Raw genomic sequence first — 16,174 nt, 5'->3', positions numbered from 1 at the left:
CAGTATAATTGCCAGAAGATTCCCAACCACAGTTGAACTGCTGAGGTAAGAGCCACACATAAGCCTCAGTGAAGACTGTACAGTCACCAGAGGAGTAAAGGGCCCCTGGATTCCAGAAGCAGAACCGTATCTCTTCACCAATTCGATGGACACCTCCATCTTTGCCCTACTGAATTAAAAGTGCTTTCTTAAGTTGTTTCTAGCAGTTACACAGTAGAGCTTAATTGACTGCACTGGGTGTTGGCATTGGTGTTCCATACTTGATGAATCCACACACTCCCCACCCCCCAAGCTTCTCAGCTGCATGAGATAATGAAAAACACTACAGGTTTGGGCGTGAGACAAACCTGCCTTGAATCTAATCTCTTAGGACTCAGCGGCTGTGAGGTTGCCTAATGTCCCACAGTTGACAGGATGAAATGAAGCCAGGTATGAGGAAGAGCATAGTGCCTAGCACGTAGTAGGACAGAGAGTGGCTGACTCCCTTTCATGCAGGCTGAGGCAGAGAGGTGGGGGCGGAAGCAAAGAAGGGGCTGCGCCTTGGGAGGCTCAGGTCTGGGTTCATAGAGCAAAGACCTTGGGCTGCAAACTCCAGGACGGAGGTGTGGCGAGAGGTCTCAAACAAATAGTGCCCCATTGCATTTACCTTCCCCTCCATGCTGTGCCTCCAGGCCTTCTAGAAGAGAAACGAACAGCACAGCAATGTGTCTAAAAATAGGAGACCAAGAGCAAGCAGGGCATGCCTGTTCTTATGGAAGGAAAAATGTCAAGAAAACCAGCTGGGACTAATGAACTCTACATTAGCCATACTCCATTCTTTCAACTCAAGTCAAATGTCGGTCCCCATTAGGCAATTGGCTTTGACAGGAGCTGTGCTAATTACCACTTACCAATCTTTAATTTCTGGGTAAAAGCAAAAGAAAAAAACTAATGGATTTTTCATTTTCCAGAGAGAAAGGAATAAAATAATAGTAGTCTGTCAAAAAAAAAAAAAAAAAAAACCTGCATTAATTACAAGAATTACTAATGTGCCTTTACTAACCAGATTATTTAGCTGCTTAATTTCTTAATTATTCTTTTATTCTTAATTGTTTTTCTTTTTCTTTTTTTGCCTTAAGGGTTTTTTGCTCCATTTTATTTGTAGAGTTTCTGTCTTAAATTGCTTTGGCTGTATCTTATATTACTTGAGGTATTTAAGGACCTTGGAGATTTCACCTGAACCCTTCTCTACTATCTGAATTCTGTCTGCACAGCTCTGACAAGTGTGGTCCTCCTGCTTGTCTGAAAACCTCCAGTGGGGTCCAGTAAACAACAGTTAAGGTGGGAAAACCCCACCGTGATTGCTCACTGCATGGAAACCATCAGCATGACTAGTTCTACCTGGTCCAGTCCTCACATTCGCACATCTATCCTTGTTGCCAGCTGCCTGAGTAGCCCACACTCTCTCAGACCATCAACCACCCAGAGCTGGATTGGAGCTGACAAGTTAGAAGGACTATGTCCTTCAGCTACCAGCTTGCTGTGCCCCCTATCGGTTTAATTCCTTGGAATAGCTCACAAAATTCACACAGAATCATCTACACTTAAAGTTAACCCATTTACTGTAACCAGTAAGGATACAAAGGAAGAAGACAAACAGGGTATGGTCTGAGAGCAGTCCCAGTTCAAGACTTCCTTTGCCCCCATGGAGGTGTCACCATCCTCCCATGAGCACACACTGTCACCAATCCAGCAAGCCCAATTGCCGTGTTCAGGGCCTTTTATAACATTGCATAGTCATGATGGGCGCCTCGTGTCATCACGATTGAGTGAAGGAGTGAATTTGCATGACTGATTGCACAATGCCCCCCTCACCTCCTGAGGTTCATTGCCAGGTGTGTGGGGGCCCATCATTTGCATACAGTCCGTGGTGGTTTTACAGGAAAGGAGCCCTGGTGGTGCAGTGGTTAAGCTGCTAATGGAAAGGTTGGCAGTTTGAACCCACCACCTGCTCCACAGGATAAAGACGTGACATTCTGTTTCTGTAAAGATTATGGCAGTCGTCCTGTGTCACACGGGATCACTGGGAGTCAGAACTGACTCAGTGGCACACCAGCGCCACCTTGCAGGATGGGCAGACCCTCAGTGAGATGGGCAGACCCTCAATGAGACGGGCTGACCCCATGGTTGCGACAGTGAGCTCAAACATCAATAACTGGGAGTGTGCATTGTGTATGAGTGGGAACTGACTCTACCGCACCTAACAATATCTCTCAGAAACCAAAATCGAGTTACGTGTCCCACAGGGGAGAACAGATTCACTCCCTGGGAGGTCCATTACATGTTCAGATCACAGAACCCCAGGGTTGGCTGTTTATTAGAATCAGATGGCACAATAGTGGTGCAATTACAAAGAAGTGAATGAACAGATGTGCTAGGGGGAAAACCGGTCCCAGATTCAAAAGTAGTCTACAAGACCCTTTTATTAAGTCTTAAACAGGACAAAGACATCTTTCAGATGAGAGAAACTGTCAGTAGGTACCCATTATAGAGGCCAAGGGAATCCACTGACTCTGTCATGGTGTCATTGCATACAATAGAGAACAAGATCATGATTCCCACAAAAACAAACTCACTGACGTCGAGTTGTTTCCAACCTTGGTTTTCCGAGGCAGTATCACTACAGAAGTAGATTGGCCAACCAACCTTCCTTCCAAGAAGTGGCTGGTGGGTTTGAACCGCCAGCCTTCTGGTTAGCAGTCAAATTCCTTAGGCACTACGCCACCAGAGCTCCCAGATCACGATGGTATACATCAATGATTGCAAGTTAAAAAGGTTACACACTTGGTTCTGGGGCTTTGATTACCTGGCTATATGGTGGTCGAGTTATGACTCATGATCGTACGACCCTGTGTACAGTCAACAGCCATAACTTAAATAACATGTATCCAACTGGCCATTTTCGGTAAATGCCCAGGCAGTTTCCCTAGTTGTAAGCACCTTTCTGCATGCTAGTTAATCGACTTTCAACCATTCTCTTCCTGAGGGCAAACTGCCCCTCCCTGGGCTTGCCCCTGACTTGTCTAACCACAGCCACACTGTTGGCTTACTGGCCAGCAAGCATTGGGAAAGTAACATAAAAAATTCAAGTGGCGTCTGAACTTCTGTCAAGACTCAAAATGGAGTCAGGGCCCCTGCTGTAGGCCGCAGCCTTCCACAAACAGTGCTTTCGAATTGAAGCTGCAGTGCACAGGTTCATCGTAGAGCCTGGATTTTTTTTTTCAGTGTTTCCCAACATGTTACAAGAACTATCACCAAAAAACAAATCTAGCTTTTTCTCCAGCTTATAATTATTTTAATAAGGTAAGTACATGTATTATTGATCATTTAACTATAAATGTAATATGGAAAGTGTGGTGGTTATGTTTGTGTGTCAATTTGGGTAGGCCTGGTTGAGTGGCTGGGCAGCTGGATGTAGTATTCTCCATGATGAGACTGATAATCAGCTCCATGGTGGGATCTACTGGGAGCAGCTGAGTAGCTGCCTTTGGGTATGTGATCTGCTTCCTGTACATACGGAGAAACCTTGGGAACGGTCTCTAGTTAGTGGCACGCTTGGACTCTGCATGTAGCTGTGTCATTGCTCACTCAGCAGCCTGCTATGCTGTGCCGACCTTGGGGCTTACAATGGACTTAAGTTAATGGCCTGCCGTGTGGTTTGGTAACATCGGGACTGTGCCTTTTTGTCAACCTTGAGGCTTCTCAGCCGCAGCAGCCAGCAGCTGTCTGAGTGAAGAAACGCCTCTGGCTCCAGTGGGCCGGGAGCAGAAGGCAGAGCTGACCCCAAGGCTTTCACCCAGCCCCTAGAGCCTGGCACTTTGAACTCGGACTTAAAGCCTCCAAACTGTAAGATAATAAGCTCTTGTTTGTTAAGGCCGTCCCATTTGTGGTATATTCCTGTCAGAGCAGCATTAGGTAAGCAAAACAGAAAGTTAATAAATGTTTTCATTAGGTGTATGAGAAGCTAAAACCAGTTTTCCAGCGGTGCAGATGGTTAATGTGTGTGCCTGCTGACAAAAAGATGGGAGGCCCGAGGCCACCCACAGGCACCTTGGAAGAAAGGCCAGGTGATCTACTGTCAAAAATAAGTCAGCCATTGAGAACCCGAAGGAGGACAGTTCTGGACACATGGGGGCACTGTGACAGGGGGCAACAACAACCCTTTGTTGTTGTTAATGAGAAGCTAGAAATAGCGGGCTGCCCAGCTCTTTTTCTCTTCCTTTCTATTCTAGAAACAGAAGATGTCTTCTTGTTAATATAAAAGAGTTTTCCTTTGCTGATTTGTTTCAGATAGGATCCACAAGCTACCGTTATTAAAATGTGGGTTATCCCTTCAGGTGCTGCTTAAATCAAATGTTTAATGATGTCCTGTGAGCTGGTCCAAGTGTCTGTCCTAAAGCCTGGAATGTTTTGCTGTCAGCCCCAAGATACTCTGTGAATAAGTTGCTGTCAGTGCTGAGGTCATACTTTTTTTTTTAATTTTTTTTTGTTGTTTGGGTGAAAGTGTATGGAGTATACTCACTTTTCATTCAACTCACGTTATGCACACTTTGTTAATGTTTTGTTTCCGTTGCAGTTCCCTCAATGTAACAGCACTCTTCCCACCTCCTCCCTGGGTACCCCATTTCCATTCTTCCTCATTCCCTGCCCCTTCCTGCCTTCTGAGCTTTTTAGGGGGGCAGGTGCTGCCCTTTTGGTCTCATGGGGTTCATTGTCCTGAGAAGCACATTCCTCCCTGTTATTGTTCACTTTATAGGCCTGTTGTTTGGCTGGAAGTTGATCCCCAGGGGCACACTCAGGTCTTTTGCAGTGGTTCAGGATCTACGCTGGTGCCAAATACTGGAAATAATAGCAAGAGAATGAACTCCAAGTTGTGAAGGTCCTGGTGGCCCAGTTGACTATATTAAACTACTAAATCTATACTTTAAGTCTACCAAAAACTTGATGGTAGGAGATTACCATTTTACCCTAATTTGTTAGTCATAAACATATTGATCTAACACAGCCAGTGCTGTCAAATCCCCTGAACTAAGATCAAACCCAAAACCAAACCCACTGCCATCGAGTCGATTTTAACTCACAGTGACCCCCACTGGATTTTCAAGGCAGTAAATCTTTACGGAAGTAGATTGCCTCATCTTCCCCCCGGCAGAGTAGCTGGTGAGTTTAAACCACCAACCTCTGGTTAGCAGTCAAATGCCTTACGCACTGCACCCCAGAGCTCCTTCCTGAACTAAGGCTGCTGCTGTTATGTGCCGTTGAGTCACACCTGATTCATAGCGACCCCTCCTTGGGTTTCTGAGGTGGTATCATTAGGGAAGTAGATTGCCCCGTCTTCCTTCCGAGGAGTGGCTGGTGGGTTTGAAAGGCCAGGCTTCTGGTTAGTAGTCAAGTGCCTAAGGCACTATGCTACCAGAGCTCCTTGAACTAAGGCAGGCAGTATTATTACTATGGGATCCTTTGGTGGTGCAGTTAGCGAGCTCACTGCTGACCTCCAGATTGGCAGTTCAAGTGCACCTAGTGGTGCCTCAGAAGAAAGACCTGGCAATCGACAGCCATCGAAAAGCCTACGGAGCACAGTTCTACTCAGACTCACCTGGGGTCACCATGAGTCAGAATCGGCAGCAGCTGCGATTATTACTATATTACCAGCCTCATTATCCTTCAGATATTACTCAGCTGAAAGTTAAAATTCCCACTCTTTTTTTTTTTTTTTTTTCCTATGGTCCTGAGACAGTAGATCTATTGGATCTCTCTCCCATAGTGTCTGGGTGTCTGTGAGGGATTACTCTGTGTCTGTTTTCTATTGTTTCTGTAAGGAATGCTGGTATTTTGTATCACTGGTGTCTATGCATGATTAGCCTCAGCTGAATCTATCCTTGGTCTAGAGTATACTTCTGTTCACTGACCCCCGTCTGATCCTCTCAGGTGCGTATGTGTTTATCAGTATAGCCTAGTGTTTGGTGTTAATGGCAATGCAGTATTGTGGACACATTGGCTGGTATTAGCATCTGTCGTCTATCTCTTATGTGTACAATTCGGTGTCCTTCCATTTCCTAATGTTACCATGGTGGTCATAGATCCTTCTCTTATATCCCTCCCCCCACCATGTCAGTGTGTGGGCCCCAACTAGCCCGAAATTAATCCCTCCCCACTCTTAAACACTTAAACATTCTACATATACAGCCCCAATTTAGGCTGAAAAACAAAGTACAGTTTTTAATCTAGAAAAACCTTGAAGATAAAGTTCTAAAGGTTAGCCGGCCTCTCAGGCAGGCCTCTTCCACCAGTGCACTGACCCAATTACTGGTCTCCTAAAGCTGCTATGTTTGGAAATGTGCACGCTATTAAGGCTCTTCCCTCACATTATACTTTATTCAGCTAGTAATTATGAATATGAGCTCAGCTCTGTGGAAGACAGAAGAGAATGGGTCAGCAATCCTGCTCTAAGTTTGCTCCCCTGGTGTCCAGAGAAGAGAGGGGTATGACAGTGTATTCTGCCAGCCTCTGCCCATTTTTCCAACATTTGGCCTCTACCTTTCTATCACTCCAGGAATGAATTTTAGCTTAAATTATTATGAATTTTTAAACTGAGCTTTAAAGTTTCACATGTGAAAATGTTCACACTGGCAATTTCCTTTAGAGTCTACAACTCAGAGTCACAAACGACATTGAGACATCAAACACAATTCCAGGCTATGGGAGAGAAAGTTTGAGAAGGTTCTGAAATTGAGAGACCTGTTTTTTAGACCTAACTTCATCTGAGCAGACAAGGTCCCGTTGGCTGTGGAGTCTGGCAGTTGGCTCTGTGTGACATCACGGTCAGGGAAACATATCCCCTTTGTTCAGCCCTCCTCCACTGTCACTTCTGAGAACATTGCTAAAGAAAGGAGAAACTCAGGACAATTGCACACACAAATACATACCTATTTATCACTGAACGACGTCTGGCTACTTTGGACAGACTTTCACTGGAAGTTGACGTCAGCAGGCTGAGGGAAGGCAGCAGCACTGCTCGTTGTGCTTGGCTGGGGATCGTACTCTTACAAGGAGTGCCTGGGTGGTGCAAACACTTCAGTGCTTGAGTACGAGCTGAAAGGCTGACAGTTCAAACCCACCCAAAGGGGGCTCGGAAGACAGGCCTGGTGATCTGCTTCCCCAGGGCACAGCCTTGAAAACCCTATGGGGCAGTCTACCTGCACATAGGGAATTGCCCTGAGTTGGAATGGACTGGACTGCAACGAACAACAATACTTTTATAAGCAGACTTCAGCCCTCACAGAGCACACTTGAAGCTGTGATCCTTGAAAAGAGTTGTAACAAATTGACGTGAGGTTAGGAGTCAGAATGGCTTTTGTATAACAGCAGGTTTGAATGTTACTCTAAACACCAACATGAGGCTGGTGTCTGGCTAATAGCCTAACATTTGTTTTAAAATTTAGTTAAAATATGGACAATAATCATCCTGCTCTTTGAGCACAATGTGAAAACAAAATTGCTTTTAATGTGAGGAAAATACTTTTTAAATTAGACAATCTACATCAAAATAAACTAAAATGAGATGTTATTCTGAAATATGTAACCTTTATTGTTAGGCGCCAATCAAGTCAGCTCTAACTCATAGCGACCCTGTGTATAAGAGAACAAGATACTGCCTGGTCCTGTGCCAGCCTCACAATCACTGCTATTTGAGCCTCTGTTGCAGCCACTGAGTCAGTCCATCTCAGTGAGGGTCTTCCTCTTTTTTGCTGACCAAGCCTGTTCTCCAGTGTGACTGGTCTGTCCTGACAAGACCAAAGTACACAAAACCAAGTCTGGCCATTCTTGCTTCTAAAGAGCATTCTGGCTGTACTTCTTCCAAGACAGATTTGTTTGTTCTTCTGGCAGTCCATGGTATATTATATGGCCTTTAGCTACTTTAAAGGCACTCTGGTGGTGTAATGCCTAAGGCATTTGACTGCTAACCAGAAGGCTGGTGGTTCAAACCCACCAGCCACTCCTGGGAAGGAACACTGGACAATCTACTTCCGGAGATACACCACCTCGGAAACCCAAGGAGGGGTCTCTATGAGTCGGACCCGACGGCGGTCAGTTTCATCTATTTTAAATCAAAGGCAGACAGGGAGATCCAAGCTTCCCAGTGGCTGCACTGAGTGCAGAAGTAGTAAAGCTACATGTATTTTAATAAAAAATGTTCACTGTGGGCTCCAAATTACTCAAAACACTATCAGTTTTGGGCCTTATTGGAGTTTAAATTAAAAGTATGTTTCAGATTACATAGGAAAGAAGATACATGTGTAAGGAAATGGACCCCACAATCCTATACTAGAAGAACCCAGAGGAAGTAAAGACAGCAACAGGAAACAGAAACCTGCCCACCAGCATCCAGTGCAGCACTTCTCACCCTGCTAAAAGGTGGAAGTCACCAAAATGTCCATCAACGAATGAATGAATACAATGAGGTACATACACACAACCGAGTGTTACTCAGCCATAGATAAGTAGAAATGAGGTCCCGCTGCATGCCACAACATGGATGAACCTTGAGAACATCATGCTGAGATCAGTCAGTCTCACTTCTATGAAATAAGCGAATATATAGAAACCAAAGATTATTAGTGGTCACCAAGGGTGGGAGGGAGGGCAGATGGGGCATTTTTGCTCACGGGGCAGTGAGTTTATGTTGATGGTGGTGGAATGACCTGGAAAAGGACAGTGAGAATGATTGCACAACTTGAAGAATGTAGTCAGTGTTACTGAGTTGGACGTGGAGAAATGGTTGAGACAAGATATGTTTTGTTATGTATACTTTCACAACAATAATAACAAAAAGAAGAAGAAACATGACTGCTGCTTAATTCATTTTATTTCAGGCCATCATTACACTTCTCTGCATGAGTGATCAAGGGTTGAGTTTCATTTGCAGGAGGAGAAGGTCTTCCAGAAGAAATTCTTACAAGGAGCTTTCTCTCGGCGCGTGGCCTGCTGAGGGGGCGAGCTGTCCTGCTGCTTGGCCACCTCCCCACCTACAGAGGGCGCTGCCTGGGCCTGCGAGGTCCTCTCGTTCCACCAAGCTAGTAAAGTCAAAAGGCCATTTTTCTTTATTTCTGCCACTTCCTGCAGATGCTTTTAAAAAGAAGCAGATGGCAGAAGAAAGGAAAATCAGCAACCTGGCTGAGGGAGCATTAGGAGACACAGAACTGCCCCGTTCTGAGAAGTAAGATGCTCCAGAACAGTAAAGCACGTTTCCATGGAAAGGATGAGCAGGTGAAGGGGGCACCTTAAACAAGATGCTCTGAGGAGAGATGGGAGGTGACAATTCCCAGTCAAGGAAAATTAAAAAACAAAAACACAACAGCTTGTTTTGCCCTTAAAGAACCTTTGTTGAAGTCCTTCATTAGAAGAGTTAAGGAAATACTTAATTTTCCCTGACAAGTGACTGGCCACCAACAAGCCCTCTGAGTCAGATCAGGCTCTTAGGTTGTCCCGTCGTCCCCCCCCCGCCCCCCACCGCATCTTTGGTTATACTCCTGGATGTCCATGAATTTCTCTTCGAGACTCTACCTTGAGATGTTATAGTCTGTTAGGCAGAAGTATGGCTGGCCAGGCAGGTGAATGATTGAGCTGGAGGGCATTATAAGAACTGGTCAAGCAAGGAGGCACCTGACCAGAACCCATACCAGACCCCAGCACCTGACTCTTAGTCATGAAAGCCCCCAACCATTTCCTGCCCACTATGTTAATGAAATGCTTCAAGTCTGCTTCCTACCCCCATGCTAATGGGGTACTTTAACTTTATTGGTCCCTGTAACACATACCCTGCTCTCACTCTGGTCCTCTAAGAACCAGGAAGAAAATCACTATAAAAAACCCTTTCTTTCACCTGGGCAGCGCGACTTCTCTGGCCCCTCTCGGGGACCCGTGAACCTCGTCCGGGCCCCTCTCGGGGACCCGTAAACCTCTCCCGGGAGCGCAGAATAAAAACTTCTCTTTAACCCCATTTTTGTGCGTCCTCTTCTCCTTACTGCTACCTTACAGTCTAGTCTTTCAAATTCCTTAGAAAGCGTCGAGGAGTAGCCTGCTGATGAATGACCTGTCTGAAACTCGTCTGGTAATTTCAGAGAAAAATCCATTTTTAATGGTCAAGTTTATGTACTCTTTCTTGGAACTTTTTCAAAATGGGAAAAAGAGAGAAATAAATCACCTCATGAAGTTACAGATTCTCACAATGGAAAAGTAATGATGTCAGTTCATCTGGGCCAGTGAGGACACGTGCTGTCTATAAACTGACACTCTAGAGGCTGGTGTGGCCGCGCAGGCAGCGTCTTGGTGGCCCCGCAGCAGACTGCCATAATGACACTGCAGACGGACACTCTCCTTGGGTTTCTAGTCAACTTCCACAATCTGACGGGACAGCCTAGTAGCTGGGGAAGCCCCAGGGACGTGACAAGAGCTCAGCCCTGCCTCCTGTCCTATTTATGAACTCAGCACGTGGACATACAGGCAGGGAAATGCTGGGAATCCAGGGATGTGGCCAAATATGAAACAGAAAGTGGGCTGGCATGTGCCAGGGCCCGCACTCACCCCGCTGTCTGTGCCGGGGATGCTTTCCCCCAGGTGCAGGGTGGCAGAGGTTACGGCCCCTGGGAGCGACAGCAGCAGCAGGAGGCCCAGGGTCAGCAGCATCCTGTGGCCACGGGTTCGGCTCTCTTGCTGCAGCTCACGTTCTCAGCAGCCCTGAAATCGCTGCTCGTGGATTTGGGTCTCCTCTTTGGGGACTGCGGGGTGGGGGTTTAGGCTCAATCTCCAGCCTTGTTTATATATATATATATATATATATACACACACACACACATATATATATATATGTCTAAAGCTGTAGCCCCTTTTCCTTGCGCTCAAGCAGTGACGCAGCTGCCCAAGCAGTCATTGTCCCCAAAAGTGTTTGGGGATTGGGTTTAACCCCTGAATTAAAGCCTCAGGTCTCTTCCTGTGTTTAGAGTGAATTGGCTCTGAATTTGGAATGCATGTGCACTTGATTCTAAAGATGTTCTATTTCCTTGTAATTATGCCGATGGCAAGCAGGAAGGCATGAGAACAAAACCAAGTGATTTAGCATAATATAAAATTAGCCTTGGAGAAGGGGCTTAACATCTGAAATGTTGCTTGCATAAAAGTATGACTGACTGACATGGGCAGAAGAAACGAAGAGCTGATGAGGTCTCCCAGCGCCGCTCTCCCAGCATCCACTGGTGTCACCCTGTCGCAGGCAAGGACTCCCCTGAGTGATACTACCCAGCAGGCCAGACACACTGTGCTCTAGGCCAGGCCTGCTCACGCCGTGAAGAGACTGTATAGGAATCACCTTATGTGCAGATTCGGATGTGGTAGGTGAGGGGACAGGTGGAGATTCTGTATTTCTAACGCGCTCCCAGGCGATGCCCAGCTTGACACACAAGGTTCTAGTCTAGTGGTCTTCAAGCTGCAGGTGACCACCCACAGGGCGTCACAAACCAGCACTTTGTTTTAATGAAATGAATTGGAAAGATTATAGAGTGTCACGTGTAGTAAGGTAAATGTTTCATGTTGTATGTATGTCAGGTGTAACATCTCTCTTGCTGTTGTCACAGTCCCCTGAAGTGAGAAACACTGGCTGGCCTGCACCTTCCCAGCTCCCGGGCTCACCCTGCTCCGGAAGCCAGTGCCACCGTTGCCAAGTGCAGAACCTTAGGTCCTTGACCCTGCTATCTCGGGGCTCCTCCTTACCAGTTCTAATTTCAGCATCACACCAACAAATACATGGACCCTCTTCCCCCAGATGAAGACAGCATGTCAGATCTGAAACATAGGCCTCAACGTACTTGTTGTGTTAGTTGCTGTTGGGTTGGCCCAATTCATGGCAACCCCACACTGCCTGGTCCTGTGCCATCCTCATAATCAACATTAGCACCTTCACTATCTGATTTTCACAAGTGGATTGCCAGGCCTTTCTTCCTAGTCTTTGTCTGCCAAGAACCATTTAGCATCTTAACACCACGCAACCCTTCAATGACAGATGGGTAGTGGCGGTGCTTGAGGGGCATTGGCTGGGAACCAAACCCAGGTGTCCCACATGGAAGGCGAGAATTCTACCACTGGACCACCACTGCCCCCTCAGACATGCTTAGGGAACATGAATATCCAAAACGAAGCTCTAAACTGAAAAACCAAACTAAAGCAACCAGAGAACTGACAGCTCTCCAGAAGCGAGCAGTGCTGTTTTCAGTTTTCCAAAGTCTTGGCTCACACCCCTGCCTGAAGGGAAATCTCAGTCTTAAATTTCATTTTGCCACAGGCTTTTTGTTATTTTAAGATTCTAGGTAAAATTGTAAGCTCTGGTAATATAGGGCCTAAGGCACTTGACTGCTAACCAGAAGGCTGGCGGTTCAAACCCTCCAGCCACTCCATGGAAGGAAGGTTGGGCAATCTACTTCTGTAGTGGGTACTGCCTCAGAAAGCCAAGGAGAGGTCACTGTGAATCGAGTCCAACTCGACGGCATATAACAACAGATAAAATTAGCATGGCCTGATGACTTTTTGTGGTTTAGTACTTTTTTCTGTACCAAATTTTTTTTTGCCCAAAGTAATTCCCATAAATGGCATTAAAATTTTTGAGATCTTCTTGCAGATGAAAAATTCATGGCCGCTCAGCCAGCTTCTTCTATATCCCTGGCCTATTTCTGCAGGTTTCAGTCAATGGACGCCAACATTCTGAGCACCAGGCGAGAGCACCACACTCATGTACCACAAAGGGTCGACGCCACCACACCCTCACAAAGCTGTTACAGCCTAGCTAGCAGGTCGGATACATACTCTACAAATAGTCAATTTCCAGTGCAATCGTGTGTGCTCGGGCTAGTTATGTACTGTGGGCTGGGGAAGGCTGCATGTTACCTTACGACTAGCTGTTTCCAAGGAGGTGGCAACATACGTTAGTATTTCACGGTGAGGAACCTGGACTTTATACCTTAGTATAAAAAGTTCTTCCTGCAAAATGTCAGGAATCTGATTAGAGCCATGTAAACTAAGGAAGAGCTGCTCAGTCTCCCAGGAGCACATTCAAGCAATGAGTGCTCACTGTTCAGCACCTCAAAAGTCTGCCCAATGAAGCTGGCAATTCAATGTTTTATGCAATAATATGTTTCTGAAAAGATGTATGTGCAATGGGGGCTTTGATGAAAGGGAACTTGGTAATGGATTCTTCTCACCCACCACCACCACGCCAGGTGCCGTCAGCTGACCCCGTGCCACCATGGATGTCAGAGTAGATCCAGCTCCGCAGGGTTTTCCATGGCCGATTGTTCCCAGTACGCTGCCAGGCTTTTCTTCCAACATGCCTCTTTGTGGACGCAAACCTCCAACTTTTCAGTTAACAGCCAACAGTGTTAACTGTTTGCACCACCCAGGAAAACAGATTGCCTGTTTTCAAGGATCTAACTACGACCTAGACAGACATTGGAAGATGGAAGATTTTTCTCTGTATATGGAAGAACCTGGTAACAGTGACGAATGGAGAGGTCACTCTGTCCCTGGTGTGGTAACGAGCTCTCTGTACCTGGAGTTCAACAGAGCCTGGGGAACCGGATGTCAGGAATGTTGAAGGGGTTCCTATGTTGCTGAGGTTGGGCTAAATGACCTCTCAAGGCTCTTTATAGAGTCTGTCATTTAGTAAAAAGAATAAGCATGCCCTCCCTAACCTTTCTTAGGCATTTGGGTTTTAAGGTATTAACTAGAGACAAGCCAATGCAGAGCAACTCCAATGTGTTCCAGCTGCTGCTGGGTGCAGAAGGGGACACTTTGAAACTGCCCTGGCTCTAGTTGATGTCACTAATAAAAAACACAGGATCTTTCATTTCAAGCTTTTTGAGGAACTGGTATAATTGAGACAAAAAAAAAAAAGTTTAAATGTAAATTGCACCAAACTATATGTTAGCATATAGTTCCACATGTATTTCAAAGACATCTCCTTCTTTACATGGTTAATCAGCTGTGGGTCTGGTGGAGAGTCAGATGAGTTTCCAGGGTTCTGAGGAAGTAAGCTCACTAAGAAGGACCCTCTCAAGCACCTCTGCTCAACATTACAAAAGACAGAAAGGCTAAGGGTGATCAACGTTATTCTGGCAATTCCAGAGTAACCTCTAATTGGAATGCATAGTGGGATTAGGAGGCTCATGAGAACACTGGGGGCAGAAGTAGTGATTCCTTACAAAGTTGGTCATACCTGTCTTAATCCCCCAAAAAATGTGTTATAAGACTTTGTGTCTAAAATACAAACAGGGCACGCAGAAATCAAAAGACATCAAGTCAGTATTCTCATTTGGTTAGACCTTGCATCAGCATACTTGTGCCAACCAGTGGCGCCCTGTACAACCCTCCAACAAAGAGTCAGGATGCCCATGCACACGGATTCACCATTTCTAACCATACAGATAAGAGTTCTGGAAGCTATAGAAATCTAAAAAAAAAGGTGCTATAATGGTTTCTACCCATTTCCTTTGTTACATACAGCCTCCCTAGGAAGTATTTTTAACCCTATTTCACTGATAAAAGCAGTTCCAGAAAGTCATAGTCGGCACTGCAAAGCTCACCCACTGCCACTGAGTCAATTTTAACTCATATCCACCCTAAAGGACAGAATAGAACTGGCCCATAGGGTTTACAAGGCTGTGAATCTTTATGGAAGCCAATTCTACATCTTTCTCCCACAGAGCAACTGGTTGGTTCAAACTACCGACCTTTTGGTTAGCAGCCAAATGCTTTAACTGCACCACCAGAGCTCCCTAGAACTGCAAAACTAGACCCATCTGGCCTTTGGAAAATCCACTGGTATCTATTCCATCAACTCTTTTTGATGAGGAATTTAGACAGCTTATCCAAAAATCAAACTCCTCACATACAGTTCTATGGGTGAAATAAGGATGGAAGGCTTTGTGATTTGCTTTCCTTTCACTGATGTGACACACAGATGTTATCTAAGATCAAATGGTTGGTTAGCGCAGAACTGGAAGTCACAAAGGTTGAAGTGAGTGCTTTCCTACGTCCATGGCTTTGAGAGTCAGGCTTTGGAGTGTCTTTTACTGATCATAATTGGGCATCAGTAGTACAAATTCTATCCAAGATACTTGCCCTTTTCTCTCTTACCCACTCTAGGGTCAGCACCCCTGAAGGTGAACACCATCTCTACTAATCTAGTCTGGTGACCTTGAGCATTGGGTTAGCCGTGTCAAAACATGAGAATAATCAGATCTACCCTGATAGAGTCGTGAGATTTCAGGGCTCCCCCAGCACACTGTGCCTGGCACACTCTGTCAAACCCATCCCTTCTCTCTGCCCAAAATGCCCCTAAGGAAAAAGGCACACCTGGACCTCAAAAGAAACCCCAGAGAGAAGAGAAGAACTGGGCTCTTGGAAGCATCTCTCACAAAAACAGAGGACAAAACTCTGAAGTATTTTGGAAGAGTAGTCCTGGATTCTACCTCTGCCCAGAAGACCCACAGCCAGAGAAATGTCACACACAATGTGTTACTGGAGAAAATTATCTCCAAAAAGCAAAAAGGACTGTTTCCAAACATCCACCTTTTAACCTGTGATCACAGGTGACATGGGCTTAAAAACATCAGTACTGTTCATCAGCAGAGCTAAATAAATATAGCTTTGTTCATCTTCTTTCAGGAATTGCCATGTAGCCTAGAAAATTATGTAAAACCAAAAAAACCAAATTCACTGCCTGCAAGTCAGTTACTCTCATAGTGACCTCTCCTTGGGTTTCCAAGGCAGTATTTCTATAGAAGTAGATTACCCAATCTTCCTTCTGAGGAGTGGCTGGTGGGTTTGAACTGCCAGCCTTCTGGTTAACACTCAAATGCTTTAGGCACTATGCCACCAGGGGCTCCCATAAATTAAAAAATAAGTAAATTTTTTTTTGCTCTAAAAAGTTGACCATGTTTAATCACTAACATAATTGCAGTATCATTTCTAACATATACCATTCAAAAACAATTTTTTTTAATGTGCTTGAGTAAGACATGGGAGTATCATGTCTAATCCTTTCATGACCTGCGGGACATACAGCACCTACCTACATTTTCCACCTCTG

General features: G+C 45.4%; 1 protein-coding gene across 1 annotated transcript; it reads right to left on the bottom strand.

The window, feature by feature from the left end:
• Positions 1–8,955: 8,955 nt before the first annotated feature.
• Positions 8,956–10,725, bottom strand: LOC103198489 (cortistatin-like). The gene is made up of 2 exons (XM_007942662.1): positions 10,624–10,725; positions 8,956–9,165 (listed from the first exon to the last, which is right to left on the bottom strand). Exons 1-2 carry the CDS (start codon positions 10,723–10,725, stop codon positions 8,956–8,958), a joined length of 312 nt encoding a protein of 103 aa, XP_007940853.1.
• Between the last annotated feature and the right edge of the window lie 5,449 nt (positions 10,726–16,174).

The sequence above is a fragment of the Orycteropus afer genome, unplaced genomic scaffold (genome assembly GCF_000298275.1).
Source record: "Orycteropus afer afer isolate SDZICR_OR568_19922 unplaced genomic scaffold, OryAfe1.0 scaffold00094, whole genome shotgun sequence".
NCBI lineage: Eukaryota > Metazoa > Chordata > Mammalia > Tubulidentata > Orycteropodidae > Orycteropus > Orycteropus afer.
Note: the sequence above shows the minus strand (reverse complement) of the source record. Positions and strands in the feature narration are given on the sequence as shown.